Source organism: Crinia signifera, chromosome 4 (assembly GCF_055691185.1).
Source record: "Crinia signifera chromosome 4, ASM5569118v1, whole genome shotgun sequence".
Taxonomy (NCBI): Eukaryota; Metazoa; Chordata; class Amphibia; order Anura; family Myobatrachidae; genus Crinia; species Crinia signifera.
Window position 1 is genome coordinate 289,517,986 of NC_139220.1, and position 18,730 is coordinate 289,536,715.

An 18,730-nucleotide genomic window follows, 5' to 3' on the forward strand; every position below is an offset into this window, starting at 1 on the left:
ACTGTGTGGGGACTGTCATGAAGTGTCTATATTAAAGTCCTGACTGTCTGCATTATGCATATTGGGTAGGATGTATCAAGCAGTGGCGGTACATCCCACTGCCCATCACCATGGTGCTCCTTGCATATGTACTAACATATGCGATGAGCAACAGAAAGGGTAGCTCTTCCAAAAAGAGCTGCCCTTTGGGATCCCCACTGCTGCCTGTGTAGAGACGACGGCGTTGATGGGGCATGCTGGGAGCGATCCGTGTTGGGTACCTCACACATTAATGCTGTGGAGAGAAGCCCATAGACTTCTATGGGGGAAAGCCAGCTACAGCTGGGATTACCCCCTCGTCAGAGGAGGAGACCCATAGTAAGTAACCAGCTTTTACCTATCGTTTTAGAAAATGTATTAGATACATTTTATCTCAGAACTCATTGGTTGCCATGGGCAGCTTCTCCACTTGTCCACTTCTCCTGTATTTTCACTGGTTGATATACAGTATCTTCCCCTATATTTTGTCATCTTCTGTCTTAGTAGGCTGCTTTAAACTTGGAGGAGAGGAAAGAAAGAGCAGCTCCTCTTATAACAGAGCCTGGATGAAAACACACTCCCTGGCTGTAGACATCTCCTCATCATCTACTTGCATTCCAACAGATATTACTTGCTGAGTGACAGACGTCTTTGTGTCTCTGTAATTACTCATGCTGCTGCATTCACATACTCTAACTTTGTGCTGTATAATGCACATCTTAAATGTATCCTTGTCATGAGAACTCTATCCAGAGACACTTCCTGCAGTGCTGTCCACTCTCTAGCAGTATTTTCCCATGATTCATGAATACACATGTTCTGTAGCATCTGGGTAGGACTGTGACTGGGTTATCTACTGGCACTTTCCAAAATCTTTCAAGCTTTAGTTGATTCTCCATAGAGATGGTCGCTGATGAAAACAAGACAGTGAACAATATATTGCTCTGTGTGTATGGAGCATATGATTTGCTGGCATGTCCCCCCCCCCCCCCCCCCCCCCCTCTCCCAGTGAATAGAGCAGAGCAGCGAGTGACGGGACTCCCAACTGCACTGCTGCCTGAGGGTGGGTCAGCTGGACAGTCACAAAAGATTGTGACTGTCCCGCAAACAACAGAACAGGTGGGAGGTATGTAGTGGTATGGTATAAGTAGCTACATCATTGTCACTTTATCTAACCTTCAGAATGAAGTCTGCTCTCTGCTTCGGATCACATTCAACCTTCTGAATTCTTCCTGCATGGCAAACAACATGCCCATCTCTAATAAGGTGAGAATTTCACTAGAGTTCACTAGAATTTCACTATATTGTATGGTTTAGTTCAGTGGTTCTCAATCTCAGTCCCCCAACAGTGCACATTTTCCAGGTCTCCACACAAAATCATAGGTAAAATAATTAGCTCCACCTGTGATCTTTTAAAATGTGTCAGCGACTAATGAGTGCACTTGTTCACCTGCCAGGTGACCTGGAAACCGTGCACTGTTGGGATTCCTTGAGGACCGAGGTTGAGAACCACTGGTTTAGTTTATGAATATAACATATCCACTATCTAATTGTAAAGTCCTGCTCTCTATTGTAATCCAAGGCCAAGGGAAAGAGGTGCCTATTACCTACTGCATTTACCTCACTATATCAGTGTCTAAAATAAAATGGATGTAAGTAAACTATATAGTTCCACATCTACACTGGGGCTGAGTTAGAGGTAACAAAAAAAAAGTGCTCAGAATGTTCGTAGGACAAGTTGAATATAAAATCTGCCAATTTAGCAGCATATTTTAAACTTGACTAATCTCATGGTGTATCCATAATGTGTACAGCGCAGAAACAGAAGCACATGTGCCAGACGGATACCTGTAAGCAGAGCCTGATTAAGGCTCCAGGGGGCCCAGGTTACTTAAGACAAAGGTGGGCCCTAAAGACTAAACCACACACACATAGCAACATCTGAAGAACAGAAACCTGTACACATTCAGAAGGGGGCATGGCCATTGACAAATGAGCGTGGGGAAAAGGGGCATGGCCCCTTTCCAAATGTGTACTAGGCTTCCCCCCCCCCCCCCCCAAACTAATGGGGGAAGACACCAGACTGGGGAGAGAATAACAGCTGAACTCCCTGTCAGCCTGCAATTTGAGCTGACTGGCTATCAGTGCCAATAGTCAGGCCAGCTAAGAGGCATGATGGGTGGAGCTGCGATTGGCCGGGGTAGCTGTCACTCAGAGGTTGGTCTATCACTGCAGGTACTGCTGGTTACCCTTGTGTTACTAGCACTGAGAGGACTTCCCAAGCATCCCGTGCTGGAGCTGCAACCCCAGCTGCCCTATCGTCAGGAGACTGGACTTGTCACCCAGTCAGCTGCCCTTAGCATATAACATCCGTTTCCACTGCACTTACTGCTGCCCTATCATCAGGAGACCAGACTTGTTGTCACCCAACTGCATATAATGTCCAGTTCACGTTACGTGAGCCGGCACTGCCTCCTGGCCCCCTGCGCTCTGATTGGCTGCAGTGCAAGCAAGCCTAGCTGTGCAGCCAGCCCCTCTTCTCCCACCGCTGCCTCCAGTAACCTGCCAGTGCTTATGAATCGGCTGTTTACCTCTGAGACGGGAGGAGGCGCATGCGAACGGGAGTGTAATCTTCAAAAAGTGGTACATCCGGTACAGTTTTATTTAGCTGGTACAGACCGTTAAAAAACGGCACTGTACCGTCTAAATCGGTACAGTTGGAGGGTATGCAACATAAACTAAATACATATGTAATATGTGTGTGCAGAAGCAGTGCAAAGTAGAGATGTGCAGGTCCGGAATTACTCGGATTTACCCGGAAGTCAATACGGGATCTTATTGGCTATCCAGCTGTCACATGTTTTGGAGCAAAAACATGTGACAACATATAGCCAATAAGATCCCGTTTTGACTTCCGGGTAGATCTGAGTAAATCCGAGTAAATCCGGACCTGCACATCTCTAGTGCAAAGTACAAGTGTAATAACCTGCTATACAATGTATTGTGTGTCATGATGAAGCACACTATGGTGAATTTGTTTACAGTGGTGAATAATTCCCAGCATCCTCGGCAGCTGCACAGAAATTCTGTAGCATGTCACATGACCTATGTCAGAAGGAGGTTGAGCAGTTGGACAGAGCAGTTGGTGTGGAGAGGTCCAGGCAGAAAGAGTGTGGCAGGCAGACAGAGGGAGCATGGAGGATGCTTATACTTACTGGGGGTATGCAGAGACGGCTCATCAGTTGCTGGGATTCCCTCTCAAGTTATTGCTGTCACCTGTTGGACTGTAAATGATAAAAGGAGAGGTGTGGTGAGTTTAACCCCAAAATACATTCATACCAGCTCAGAGAATGGGTGTTCTCATATTTACCTACACAGCGGTATACAGTTTAAAGACGTATTACCTCAGAAAAGGACATTTTACCTCATAGAACTAAAGTCTGCTATGTTTATACCATAGTTGCCTACCCTCCTGCATTCTGCAGGAGACTCCCTGAAATAGCAGCAATCTCCCTCTCTCCCTCATTAGTCTACCAATCTCCCTCATTTCACCTAGCCCACATAACACTGATATATTTTTTGGGGGTAAAAAGGAATGAGAGATAGATACATTTACATTGAATCATCAGCACCATTTCCCAGCACTTTACCAAGTATAGTATCTCTTATTAACTGCTTTGGGGCTCATCTACATTTGTATATAAGTCATTTAAAAAATTCCTCTCAGATGTAGCAGTACACACCAATAGTTCTAGGTGCCACTTTCACAATCTTTTTTCCATATATGGAACTAGATACGCCCTTTAAGTGGAGCATGAAACGCCCCCTCAATGGGGCCCTGTGCAAAATTCTGCTACGAACTATAATCTCCCTGAAACTAGTTTTCAAAAGTAGGCAAGCATGGTTTATACACAGCCACAGACATAAAAGAGACATTTACCTCAGAAAGGCTGCAGTAATCTATGGTTAATAGTTATATACAGCTGCAGACAGAAACAAGACATTTTACCTCAGAAAGGCTGTATATATTGAAAGATGTACTATCCCAAGAAGGTTAAAAGACACTAACAACCTAATGCAGGGTTAACACTGCATTAGTGTTGATAGTTAACTGTACTACATGATAACTGTACAACAGGCAGACATTTATGTGCTTCCTCATCAGAAGGAGAGAAGAAGTTGTTTTCCCTGACTAATATTATTTTATGGAGAAATAGTGACTATAATAAGCAATATGATGTAAAGACTTTATACAGCTGGCTTCACGCTACAGTGACTTACACGCTTAGGCAAAGGATATGAAGAAAAGTGGAGAAAGGATATATACTGTACAGTGTTGTTACAGTATTGTTATATTGTGATTACCAGCAATTATTACCTGATTCACTCTCACTTGTGGATTACAAATACAGTAAGCCCATTGCCAGGATACTCAGTGCGGGAGTCCAATCTGCAAAACAAAAATAGCTGCTTTGGTTATAATCACTACCTAATAAATAGAGAGACTAAGTAACAGTTTACAGCTGCAGCAGGTACAGTATATTATTGCACAATAATAGAGTAGTATTATAGAATAGTGATAATATTGTCATTTTGATGTCATGTGAAAATGGTAACAGTATGGGCGGTATTCAATGAGCCGGAATCGCCAAGTTTTATGGCGATTCTGTGTTTTTATCGTGTCTGACGGTGATTTTTGGAGCCCCAAATGCGAATCACCCTATTCAATGAGCTGAAATCGCCGATGACGACCGGTGAATGAAGCAGCAATCGCCAAATGTTATTCTCTACAAATCGCCGTTTTTTGTCTATAGGATTTTACATGGGGAATCGACGGTAGTTGAGGGGAATCGCCAAAAGTGTATTCAATGAGAAGTTGGCGATTCCTTTTTCTTCTTTCATATCGCCGTTCCTCACCGAGTGTCCCTCGTCATCTTTTTCTGGTGAACTTTTATAGGAACATGTGAAATAATTGGTTTTAAGTGTTCTATTTAACTATGCAAGTCTAATGTATTATTATTTGCTGCCCTTGTGTGATGTCATGGTCGTAGAAGTGCTATACAAATATATATTTAATTTTTTCAGGTATTTTTTTTTTCTCCCACAAAGCACTGTTCTTACCCATGGTGCACCTCACTTACCCATGATTCTCCTCCCCACCTCACTCCTTCGTTTGCCCTTTGAGCAGATTACCCAGCGTTTGCCGTATGCTGTATGGGAAGCGTTTGTCCAGGGTAATTTGCTTTTTTCTTGCATTTCTCTGCATTTTTTTAAACAACTGACTACATTAATGCGGCTGTATAGGGAAACGCCGGTATGGCTGAGAATCGCCGTTAGGGCCGGCGATTCTCAGCCACGTTGAATAGGGTGACTTGGCGACTCCCCACGAATCCCCATGCATGGCGATTCACAGCTAAAAACCGGCGATTGGCAGGCGAATGTTAAATCTGGATCACTGTGACCAACGATTCTGGCTCATTGAATACCGCCCTATATCTATGTTGAATATCTATATATAAATTGTCTTATAGTTCTGTGTTTTGTGTCCGTCGTGATTGTAACTATCTTTGTTACTGTATTAATGCAATGTTTATTGCATATACCTTTTAATGTTTTAACTTGTAAAATAAAATACCTGATATATAAAAGAAAGAAACATTGCCATGGACATTCCTACAGTTAATACACTTACCTGCTAGAGGAAAGGAAAAGGGAATTAAATAATATACTTTCCGGTCTATTACATTTGGGGTCACTAAGAACAGGATCGGAACACACAATGTCATCAGATGACCAAGCTGCTGGGAAATCATTAAGCACAAGTCCGGCTAATATAAATTCACTTAAACTGACCTACTACTTTGGGGCCCCATGGCTTCCTACATATAGCGTAGATGCTCAATATTCTGAAGGGAATACTATGAGAGAATTTAAGAACAAAATTAAGTCACTGTCCTGCATATACCAACTATCAGAGCCACAGCAAGTGGAGATTCTAATAGGGCAATTGAAAGGCACAGCCCTAAGAGAGGTGATATCATGGGCAGAAGATCAAGTAAAACAGTAGGCCTCATCCTGAACCGACTAGCTACAATATTTGACATAAGAACATTGTCTGAACTTAAAGTGAACTTTTACACAAGAAAGCAGCTGCCAGGAGAGACGCTGCATGATTTTGCCTTAAGTCTACAAGAGGGGCTTCGAGAACTACAGGAAATCGATCCAACAGAAGTCCGACCAACTGATGACATTTTAATTAATATGTTTATAGATCCCATGGTAAGATTGTGAAGGTACATTTACGTCTACTTCAGCTATAATTCCAAAATAGCTCATTTTTATGCTTCAAGGAAGCTGCCATCAAAGTGGTAGGGAGATCGCAGAGGCAAGAAATGTCCTGTTCTGAGAAATTAGGGTACCAAGGAAAGAAAGACTCTCCTAATTCTGAACAGCATGAAATTATAGACCAGCACCCACTGGAAGAAATTGTTGCACAGAGTGCTCAGACCACAAGGACTGATATATTAGGTCATATAGGTGCATAAGTTGCTGAACTGACTAATGGAATAACTGAAATGTCACAGCATTTGCAGAATTTCATGAAGCAACAAGCCCATTTGAGAGAAGAAACAGAGTGGACCTTCAAGAGATGTCAGGAAAATAATTCTGGGTGTGATTACTCACAAAGCACACAAAGATGCCCCTTAGACAATGGCAGTCCTGTATGTAGGCATTTCTAAAGAAGTGGTAATCTAAAAAGTCACTGCAATCATATGGGGTCTTTTATTTTTTTTATTGAAATTTTCAAGCACATCCAATAGTATAACATAAAACCAGTATAATATACAGTGAAATAAATACTGTGTAACAGAGCATGGCTTTAACTTTGGCAAAATAAGTTCCATGAAATAACATTTTTGTTGTTAACACATATATAATTAAATATACAATATATATATTAAAATTTCACTGTATGTAATCTGTCAATGAATTTTTTATAAACCGTCGGTTTCGTAGACCTCAATGACAGAATAGGCCTAGGCATAGGCGAGAGTATAGACTAAACAACCTAAAAAATAATAATAATAATAATTTGACTAAAACAGAGAGAGGGGGAGGGACAGGAGGGGAGGGGGGGAGGGAGAAGTAGAGAGTCGTGACTGGTGTGCTTATTATACATGAAAGTTATTTATCTTCTATGCTGCAATTTACAAACTGGTTCTTTCTACAATCAGTCATCAATAGTAGATATAACTTTCCACTTAGCCTCTGCATCTAAAGTGTTTATGAAAAAGGACCATTTTACATATAGTTTGCGTATGCCATCAATAAGATTAAGTCTAGCATACTTTTTTTCAAAGAGAAGAATTTATAACAGTTTATGCTTTACCAGAGATAGGTTTGGAGCCGACTTTTTCATCCAATGAATCAAAATACACTTACGCGCAACTGTTTATTTTATCAGCAGTGGAAGAATTTCTCTGTTAATTTTTTCCAAAGACCAGTTGCTGAATAAAGACCCATACAGGCTAAGGGATCCACACTCCAATTGACAGAGAACATCTCATTGATGAAGCAAATGACTTTACTCCAGAATCTTCTGATTTTATAACAATCCCACATGTAATGTGCGAAGTCAGCTTTGGACACACCGCACTTATAACAGTAACCTCTTTCCTCCGCTACCATATGCCTACGTTGATAGGGTGTGATGTATGCTCAATGCATTGTTCTAACAAAGACCTCCTGAAGATATGATGATTTAAGCATTTTCATAGATATGGTGTATAAAGTGTTAATATCTTTGAGGTTTTGAATAGAGATGTCGGCGGACCATCTCTCAACTAGGCTCGCCCATTGCTCATTTTTAGTAAACACTATATCACCAATAAGATCATATAAGTATTTTAGCTTGTATGGTTTGGTGGTTGAGTAGTGTAGTATATCTTCTACCATAGAGAAATGTAAAGATGTTGCTGCTGCATAAGGTACTTTATAGGAATGGTAGCCTTAATATGACTCAAAATATGTCGTAATTGGAAGTACATAAATAGGTGTGACTGCGGAAAATTTAATTCTTGGGACAACTTTGAAAATGGTAATATACGACCTCCAGAGTCGAAAACTTTATTAGATAAATCCAACCCATTGTCCGTCCAGATGTTGAATCGGGTATCAAGCAAGGAAGGGGGGAAGGCGGGGCTTCCCCATATTGGGATATAGGGAGTGATGCATGATTTTCGTTTAGTAATAGAAGTAATTTTCAACCAAGCCTTGTATGTGTCCCTAAATAAAATATGATATTTGATGTCTGGCGCCACATCCCCAATACCCAACTGCAACAGCGCTCCTGGCGCATATGGGTAAAGAGCTGCACTCTCTAGCTTTAAATCTGTATAGGTGTATCTATCTAACAACCAGTCACCTATATATCGGAGATGTATGGCTAGAGAATAATTCAACAAGTCCGGGTAACCTAACGATAAATAGGGGATGGTGGAGCGCTCAAAAAAATATATGACCAATTGGGTATTACAATTAGTTTATTTATTGGTAAAAAGATTATTGTGATGTTTCACATATAAAAGCAATTGCATATATTTAATAACATTAATAATAAGGCTGAAAAAGCCCGATACAATAAACACTGATAAATCAATATATGGTGTACAGCCTGATATATTGCATAAAAATGGGATATCAGTAAACAAAGACAGTTTTTCTCACTTGTTCCAGAGGTTACCTCCCAGATGGAAATGAGTATATGCTCCCAGTTGTTAGTGGGGAGAACTGGATTGGCGGGTGTCCATAAACCTGACCGGAGGGAATAGAGCCTGATCCTGATTTTTGTAGGGGATACTGGTCTCAGTCCTGGTTAGAGGTTCCGGTGATTCTCAGGTGATGGTGTCCCTTTGTAATGTCCAGTTTTTGATGTCCCGGGTGGGAAGACTTGGGGGGGTGGAAAAGTGAGGGAGGTTGGTCCAAGTGAGGTGGTATCTGTCTGGAGTCCCACAGGCAACTTTATCAAAGGTATCAGTCCGGGTAACCTAGTCCACCTTTAGACATGGAGGTTTTAAGTTTGTTTTTTGCAATTCTTGGTCGGTTTCCCTTCCATAGAAATTTAGAAAACAATGATTCTACTTTTAAGATATCTGATTTTTTTCAGTAAGAGCGGGATCATTTGCATACGGTATAACATTTTGGGTAACACGACGGATCTAATCACCGCCATTCTTCCTATCATGGAGATTGGAAGGTCTTTCCAGGATTCTAATTTGGAGGCTATTTGTGAAATAATGGGAGGGAAGTTTAAGGAATAAAGTTGAGTTAGATCGTTGCTGATTTGGATACCCAAATATTTAAAATGGGTTTGGCAGAGAGGGAAAGGAACATTCAAAGACCGCAGCAATTGAGTATCTGTATGTCCAAGTGGCAGAAGCTCAGACTTTGGTAAATTGACCTTGTATCCGGACACCTTACCAAAGGAGTTAATGAGATGTAACAATGCCGGCAATAAGTGGGTGGGATTTGAGACAAAAATCAAGGTGTCGTCTGCAAAGAGTGCAATCTTAAGTTCCTCATTTCTGATTTTTATTCCTTGAATTAGAGGAGAGGATCTAATCGCCACCGCCAGGGGTTCTACCGCTATGGCAAAAAGGAGAGGGGATAGATGACAACCCTGACGAGTGCCTCTATTCAATGTAAAGGATTCTGATAGGAGTCCATTACAGGCTATTTTTGACTGTGGGGAGGCATATAAAATCCGAATAATGTTAACAAAATCCAAAGGAAAGCCAAAATTATCTAAAGTTTGATAAAGGTGGGGCCAGAGAACCATATCAAATGCTTTCTCAGCATCTAACGTCAAAACTAAATTGTTTTCTTTTTGATTTGCTGAAAAAGCATGTGACTTCTGTATAGCCATCAATAATCTACAGACATTAGTTACTGAATAGCGACCTGTAATGAAGCCAGATTGGTCTGTATGGATTATATTCGGGAGTACACATTTTAACCTTTCAGCAAGGATTTTTGTAAATAATTTATATTCTGTGTTGAGTAAGGAAATAGGTCTGTAAGACCCTGGTAGACTCAAGTTGCGATCTTTTTTCGGCAGTATTTTGATAATGGCATCTGAGAAAAAGGGTGGTAAGGAGCCTTGAGTCATAATAAAGTTAAAACTTGCCACTAAAGGTTTAGCTATGTGAGACGCCATAAGTTTGAAAAATTTGTTTGAGTAGCCGTCAGGCCCTGGGGCTTTCGCCAATTTCAATGTGCTAATGGCCCATAGTACTTCTTCCTTTGTGATTGGAGAAGCTAGATTGTTTTTAAGAGTTTCTGGAACCTGAGGTAGAGAGTTCCAATAGGTTGGTGAAGTGTCAGGGGTGTATATGGGTAAGGAGGTGTGCTGTGCAGTGAGTACTACTGAAGGGGGGTCTGGCGCCGAATATAGTTGTTCGTAAAAGTTTTTAAAACTGCTGCAGTCTGAATGTCCGACTCCGCAAGGGTACCATCTTCCTTTATTAATGGCTGTACATTGGTACGTTGTCTGGAACCCTGCAGAAGATTGGTAAGTATCTTACCAACCTTATTTCCAAACTTAAAAAATTTGGAATTTACATTGAACAAATATCTGTCCCCAGTTGTGGTCAGATACTCATTACAATGCAATTGTGCTGTTTGATAAGCTAGTTTATTAGCAGTTGTTGGAAATTGTTGAAATTTTTGGAAAGCGTCAGAGAGTTCCACCTGTAGATCTATGTAACCTTTATTGCACTGCCTCTTTAATTTTGAGACAAAGGAGATAATTTCTCCTCGTAAAACGGCTTTAGCCGATTGCCAATAGACCATAGGGTTATCTAATTCATAGCTGGCAATTTCCTTTTGAAAATGTGTCCATGTCTCTGTTATACATTTGTAAAGTTCCTTCGACTGGGCTAAATGGGAGGGAAACTTCCATAGGGGCCTGGTTTGTGTAGTTGGGGTAAGATTAAGATCTATGGAGATTAGACTGTGGTCTGATCGTATAGGAGGAGCTATTGACACCGAGGTGACTTTTGAAAAAAGGGGCTCCGCTACAAGAATGTAGTCAATTCTTGACCAAGTATTGTGAGAAAGGGAGAGGCATGTAAAGTCCCTCTCCATTTGATTATGTATTCTCCATGCATCTATTAAATTTAAGGGACTCCAATTTTTGGGAGTGTGAGTATGTGTTTAGGTGTCGGGGATCTGTCTAATATCACAGAGGAGAGCAGATTTAAATCACCGCACAAGATTAGTGATAGAGGGTCATACAAGTATAATTTAGCCATAAGTCCAGTAAAAAAGGATCTTTTATATTGGGTAGGGGCGTAAATGTTGCAAATTGTTAGAGCAATATTATCTATTAAAACGTTTAAGATTAGGAATCTACCGCCAGCATCAGACAGTGTATTCTGTAATTTGATATCTAGTGATTTTTTTTTCCCAGGGCAACTACCCCACAATATTTGGAATTTAGAAACGATGAACCCAGTACAACCCAATTCAACATCTGCAGTTTTTTTACCTCTTCACTCATAAGGTGTGTCAGATGAGGTTGATATTTTGTTTGTTTAAGTAGATAAGAAGCTTCCGTCTTTTAGCAGGAGTGTGGATCCCCCTTATATTCAAAGATCCTATTTTAATCGACATTTAAGCAGTGACACAAGGAGAGTGGGGGAGTGACACATAAGGATTAATAGACACGTAGACAGTAACATCAAAAAATATAATCTTAGAGCAGAAACAATAATTCTAACTATGGACTTCCTGCAATACCAAGATATGTAAGCTCTAAAAGGCAACATATCCAATAACTAAACTATAATTAAACTACGGCAAGCTCCGTTATCCCGTTCTACCCCTACTATTATACTGAACAAATGACTTTCTCCAGTGGGGAAACACCAACTCCGAAAAAGAAAGTTTGTCAAACTATGCACTAATACTTTATATATGAACTGTATGAAATATCAACTGCTATCCTTGTTTTCTGAGCAAACTTATACATTGGCTTCCTCAATATACAAAATTGCATAAAATGCAACAGCCATAACATCCCTAAACATTTTGGCGAATGTACGCCTATTTCAGCTGCATCTATTCTGACAGACAGGTTATTTAACTGCGCAGTAATATCTGAAACGGCCATTTGCAGTAAGGGTTGTATTGCTACCTGTATCACCGTGGTCAGACTTTCATATGTAATGGGATTTGTACCTGGCTGAATCATGATTCCCTCAGAGTCTGATATGCCTTCTGTGATAGCTTTCTTAGCTTCCGGGGTTCCCCGATGTTATCAACGTCCGGCGCTATGCTATGGTCACCCCTCCTCTTGTCCTGTCTCTGTGGCTGTGGTACAGGGGGGTTTTAGTTGCCGCAGAAGGACCTAGAAATTTGTCCATCGTGTCAGGTGTGCGGCAGGGTGACCTCTGAGTGTAATTCAGGGTTTTTTCTTTTTTTTGAATAATAGAAATATAGACGTGATATCCAGGCACCAATCAGAATACCAGAGTTCTCTGGTCTTGTTAAAGAGGGGATAGTAGGCTGATTAATCAGACTCCGGTAATACCAAGAGTTGATAAGGATGTAGGCTGAGGCAGTGTAATTAAATTAAATGCGTCCAACTTTACTCACTGTGATTGTTTATTTGTAGCTGACATCAAAGTGGATTACAGTCTGTATGAGCAGCGGTCATCTGCCTCAATCCCTGTCTCCAAGATGGTCACTCCGTCTAGTAAGCTGGGGGCTAGATGTAAGGAACCGGTCCTCAGATGATCTTAACCCCTCCAATTTTATAGCTGGGGCTGTCACCAGACTCCGGAGAACCAGCAGGGGGTGAAATTGCTTGAGATGGGCAATCGTCGCTGATTTCAGCGATTTTTGCTGCTACTCAGCGGCCCTGGATTAATTTATGTCACGGCTGCAGCGTGGAGAGTGTTCCCTTGGCTCCGCAGCTCTACTCTTCCAACCGGAGGGGGCCCCGTCGGCGTTGTGGGTGCTTCTGGTAATGATTGGCGGTGAGCGGGGAGAGAAGGGACCCGGAGCAGCGGAGAGTAGGTGCTCAACTCTCCATCCCGGAACCGGAAGTCCATATGGAGTCTTTAAATGTAGAAGTTCAGAAGACATTAAATGAAGGACAGACCAGAGATGTGGATCTTCATGCTGTAGTCCAGAACCAAATTGGAACAGTTGCCATACTAGTTACAGACACAGAGCCTGAAGGTAGTGCAAGAAAAATTATGGGGAGAGTTGTTTGGTTTAGTTTGAGATATGGCTATGGCTTTTTAAAATGGAATGGTACCAAGAAAGATGTTTTTGTACATTACACTGCCATTAAGATCAACCCAGAAGAGCTTCTGGAGTCTGGGAAGTGGAGAAGTAGTTGAGTTTAATTTGCAAATGGAAAGAAGGGCATCAAAGCCATTAATGTTACTGGTCCTAATGGTGTTCCAGTACAAGGCAGCAGATATACCAAAGAGCACAGCCAGTACTGGCGCTGTTCACGCTGTAGAGATCCTTCATTCAACTTTCAGCAGTGTTACCAGCAAAGTGGATGCAAACAGGAAAAAAGAGAAGTTCAGTGTGCTGGGGAAAGACATCAAAAACCCCACATTCCAGAACAAAAGTGGAGCACAGCTGCAAACAGATGAACATGTTGTGGAAGACTGGAATAAGACAATGTACCAGAGCCTGCAGGATGTAGTTAGGCCTCAACTGCCTCCAGAGCAAGTACGGGAAAGCAAATGGAGAGGGGAAGAGACTGAATCCAGTATGGATTACCACAAACAAGTAAATTTGAATGCCACCATCCTACAAAAAGGCACAGAGGGAATGATTTGCATTGATATGGCAGAGGGATCAGAGACCATAAGACCCAGTTTCCCAAAATCAACTGTGTCAACTTCTGAATCTAATTCTACTATAGAATCCTCTAGTGTAGCAAATAAAACCAAGCGGTATCTTCCAGATTTGCATTGCTCAGGCGAGTATACCACACTATCCTCTGAGGAAATACAATTGATGTTCCAGCAGGCTTTGAAGAGGTCTAGGGAACATAACCAAGGTACCTCACATAGACAGTGTTGATATTAGCCAAGATAGAGTGTAATCTATTATCTAAGATATGTATTTACCTATTATATAACAAATGTTTAACTGTAAAACTGTAATGTTAAAAATACTATTCTATAGTGGACTTGGATTGTATGCCTATTGCGTGAGGACACGAAAAATTCCAGCGGGGCAGTATGTAATATGTGTATGCAGAAGCAGTACAAAGTACAAGTGTAATAACCTACTATGTAATGTATTGTGTGTCATGATGAAGCACACTATGGTGAATTTGTTTACAGTGGTGAATAATTCCCAGCATCCTCGGCAGCTGCACAAAAATTCTGTAGCATGTCACATGACCTATGTCAGAAGGAGGTTGAGCAGTTGGACAGGGCAGTTGGTGTGGAGAGGTCCAGGCAGAAAGAGTGTGGCAGACAGAGGGAGCATGAAGGATGCTTATACTTACTGGGGGTATGTGGAGACGGCTCATCAGTTGCTGCGATTCCCTCTCAAGTTATTGCTGTCACCTGTTGGACTGTAAATGATAAAAAGGAGAGGTGTGGTGAGTTCAACCCCAAAATACATTCATACCAGCTCAGAAAAGAGGTGTTCTCGTATTTACCTACACAGCTGTGTACAGTTTAAAGACATTTTACCTCAGAAAAGGACATTTTACCTCATAAAACTAAAGTCTGCTATGTTTATACACAGCCACAGACAGAAAGGAGACATTTACCTCAGAAAGGCTGCAGTAATCTATGGTTATATACAGCTGTAAACAGAAAATATACATTTTACCTCAGAAAGGCTGTAATACGCTCTTCTCTCACCCAAATGTATATATTGAAAGATGTACTATCCCCAGGGTTGCCGACCCTCCCGCATTTAGCGGGAGTATCCCGCTTTTTGATCCCTTCTCCCGGTCTCCCGGGAATATATGGGATCCTCCCGGCTTTTAGGCTGCCTGTCAAAAAAAAAACAACCCCAGTGACTGCGCATGCGCAAGTTACAAAGCGCAGGGGCTGACGGTGACCTCGCGGCTTTCCTATTACATGCCGGCCGGTGTTCTGTAGCACCAGACGTTGTCATGTCACCGTCATTGCCCTGGCAGCGGCAGCACAGTGACAGCATGGGGCAGACACGGGAACAGCAGAGGAAGCAGCAGAGGGCAGCGCCGCAGAGGACATGGTAAGCTAGCGGCAGGCTTCCCTCCTGCTTCTCTCCCTCTGCTCCCCGCTGTTTTCTTTAATAGGACTCGGGGCTTGGGCTCAGGCTGTCTCATCTGTCGCACAGGGGGCACAGTTTCGTCATTAGAGCTGCTTTCAGTTTAAAAGCCCCCCCTCGCTACAGACCCCACGCTGCTGCTGCAGCTTCATAAAAATTGCTCCCCTCCCCACTGCCTTATAACATATAAGGTGCAGGAGGAGAGGAACATTTATATTTATAAAGCAGCAGCATCGTGAAGGGAGGGAGGGAAGAAGGAAGGATTTTCACATTTGCAAAATGTAGCTCTAAAGTACACGCTGAAATGTACTTTGCATAGCTCCGCCCATGGCCCCGCCCCATTTACATGCCATAAATGAGGCGGGGCCATGGGCGGAGCTATCCAAATTACGTTTGAGAGCTCCCACGCCCCCTATTTCCTCTAACAAGCTGCTCTCTCCCGCAAAGCCCAGCTTAAAAGTCGGCAAGTATGACTATCCCAAGAAGGTTAAAAGACACTAACAACCTAATGGAAAGGTCTGGTGATCAGTGCGCTACTATCTGCAGCTGGTACTGAGACTTGTCAGGTCTCAAAACAGATGAGAAGGAAAAAAAGAGTTGTACCAGCGCTGGCTGAAATTAATTTTTATAAAAATTATATAAAATAATGATATAGTAGAACGGTATCCTTTACAATATTTATTTATCAGTAAAAATGCTGAAATAGCTGTACCAATAATAGGTAATATATAAATGAATAAAACAGGGGGTTACAATAAAATCATAATAAAGGACATTCAATCGGCATCATAATGAATTGTGGGCATTGGTGTATGTATATATTACCACACAGACGTCACAGATGGTAGTCCCATATAGCAGCAGATATTCAGGTGGCCAGATACAGTCCCAAAACACAGAGTCCAGTTGTAGAATTAGGTTCCTCTGGTGGGAAAGATGGTGAACCTGGAGGAAGAATGGAGTATCCAGTCGCTGCCTCGGATTATAAGTCCGGATGGGGTGGTGCAAATGCACGGTGCGTGGTCAGCTGTGATAGAATTTGAGCCCGATGGTGATGCGATTAGAGAGAATGTCCAACAGTGGGTGGCTCAACGCGTTTCCCTGGGTCAAACACCCAGCTTCTTCAGGAGCAGGTATATGTGTGTCACCCTGCTGAACTGTTTAAATACCCTGCTGGTAATTACCAAATTGGGAACAGCTGTACAATGTGCATAAGAATTTAGGTATCCTAAATTCTTATGCACATTGTACAGCTGTTCCCAATTTGGTAATTACCAGCAGGGTATTTAAACAGTTCAGCAGGGTGACACACATATACCTGCTCCTGAAGAAGCTGGGTGTTTGACCCAGGGAAACGCGTTGAGCCACCCACTGTTGGACATTCTCTCTAATCGCATCACCATCGGGCTCAAATTCTATCACAGCTGACCACGCACCGTGCATTTGCACCACCCCATCCGGACTTATAATCCGAGGCAGCGACTGGATACTCCATTCTTCCTCCAGGTTCACCATCTTTCCCACCAGAGGAACCTAATTCTACAACTGGACTCTGTGTTTTGGGACTGTATCTGGCCACCTGGATATCTGCTGCTATATGGGACTACCATCTGTGACGTCTGTGTGGTAATATATACATACACCAATGCCCACAATTCATTATGATGCCGATTGAATGTCCTTTATTATGATTTTATTGTAACCCCCTGTTTTATTCATTTATATATTACCTATTATTGGTACAGCTATTTCAGCATTTTTACTGATAAATAAATATTGTAAAGGATACCGTTCTACTATATCATTATTTTATATAATTTTTATAAAAATTAATTTCAGCCAGCGCTGGTACAACTCTTTTTTTCACTAACAACCTAATGCAGGGTTAACACAGAGACTGCGTTTACCTCAGATGATAACTGTACAACAGGCAGACATTTATGTGCTTCCTCATCAGAAGGAGAGAAGAAGTCGTTTTCCCTGACTAATATTATTTGATGGAGAAATAGTGACTGTAATAAGCAATATGGCGTAAAGACTTTATACAACTGGCTTCATGCTACAGCATACCCTCCAACTGTACCGAATTTGCCGGTACAGTACCGTTTTTGAATGGTCTGTACCGGCAAATAACAACTGTACCGAATGTACCGTTTTTCCCAAATATACTTTTTCTTTTTTCTGACTGTCGTCCTCTTCCTGGCTCCAGAGGCTGTGGTGCGCATCCTCCTCCTGGCTGAGGCTGACAGTCAGTGGTGCGCACTGCGCAGCGCTCCCTGGGCAAAGCACCCGTTCCCAAGGGTGCATTTCGGGTCCTAGGCCAGCGTGCGACACGTTATGACGTCACACATCGCGGACCCGGTGCACTCAGGGGACAGGGTGGTTGTTGCTGTGCACCCAGGCTGGGGTGAGCGAGAGCAGCGTGGGGTATGTCTCTGTGCAGCCGGGGTGAGTGAGAGCAGCGTGGGGAGTGGCGGCTGTGGTACGGGGGTATGTCTCTGTGCACTGTGCAGCCAGGCTGATGTGAGCAAGAGCAGCGTGGGGAGCGGCGGCTGTGGTACGGGGGTATGTCTCTGTGCAGCCAGGCTGCGGTCAGCACTCTTTCTATGCTTGTGACGGTGATGGCTGCTGGAATATTGTAAATAAGTAAAATGTATTCATTTTTCTGTATGCAATAATTTTTCTACATTTTTAAAATACTCAGTACACATTTGAAAAGGGGGTGTGGTCACGCCCACTTTACCTGTGACCACGCCCCCTTTTCGTATGTGTACCGATTTCTACCAATCAAATGTTGGAGGGTATGCTACAGTGACTTACACACTTAGGCAAAGGATATGAAGAAAAGTGGAGAAAGGATATATACAGTATTCTTACAGTATTGTTATATTGGCCCTTATTCTGATCGGTGCGGTAATATCCGCGTGCGTTCGTGCCGCCGATGTTTTGTGTCTGCGCATGTGCAGAGGCGTCTCTGCGCATGTGCGAGCGGGGCGTACGGCCAAATCCCGCATGAAATGTGAACACTCCGAACAGGGGGTGGAGAGGGGCGTGAAGGGCTATTTGGGCTCATTACCATATGCATATGGGCGTTCCATGTATGGTAATGCGGCCGTGACGCACGTGTAGGGGGCGGACATATGACATCGCCGGATGTCAGCTGCCCGTCCAGATCCCTGCTTTTGGACGGAAAAATGTCCGTGTGGTCTGAGGTTGCGGGAGCTGGTGGACCACTCGGTTCTGCATTCGATGGTCTGCGACCATCGAATGATGGGGGAGGTTCCCTGAGATGGAGGAGGCGTATTCCGTGAAAAATACACGTGCGGTCCGTTCGGCCAGCTTCTTACCGCGTACGGACGGAGTTGGCGATCCGTATGGAAGGCGGGGTTTCGCACGCACGGTCCTGGCCGCA

At 42.7% G+C, this 18,730-nt stretch overlaps 1 protein-coding gene across 1 annotated transcript in view; it reads left to right on the forward strand.

Annotated features, from left to right (window-relative positions):
• Nucleotides 1–18,730, forward strand: part of LOC146072692 (adhesion G protein-coupled receptor E3-like) — a 208,316-nt gene that overhangs the window by 129,239 nt on the left and 60,347 nt on the right. Inside the window, exon 6 of the mRNA XM_083179887.1 lies at nucleotides 1,201–1,284. Within this exon, the coding sequence (XP_083036013.1) occupies nucleotides 1,201–1,284 (84 nt within the window). The remainder of the gene's footprint in view (nucleotides 1–1,200; nucleotides 1,285–18,730) is intronic.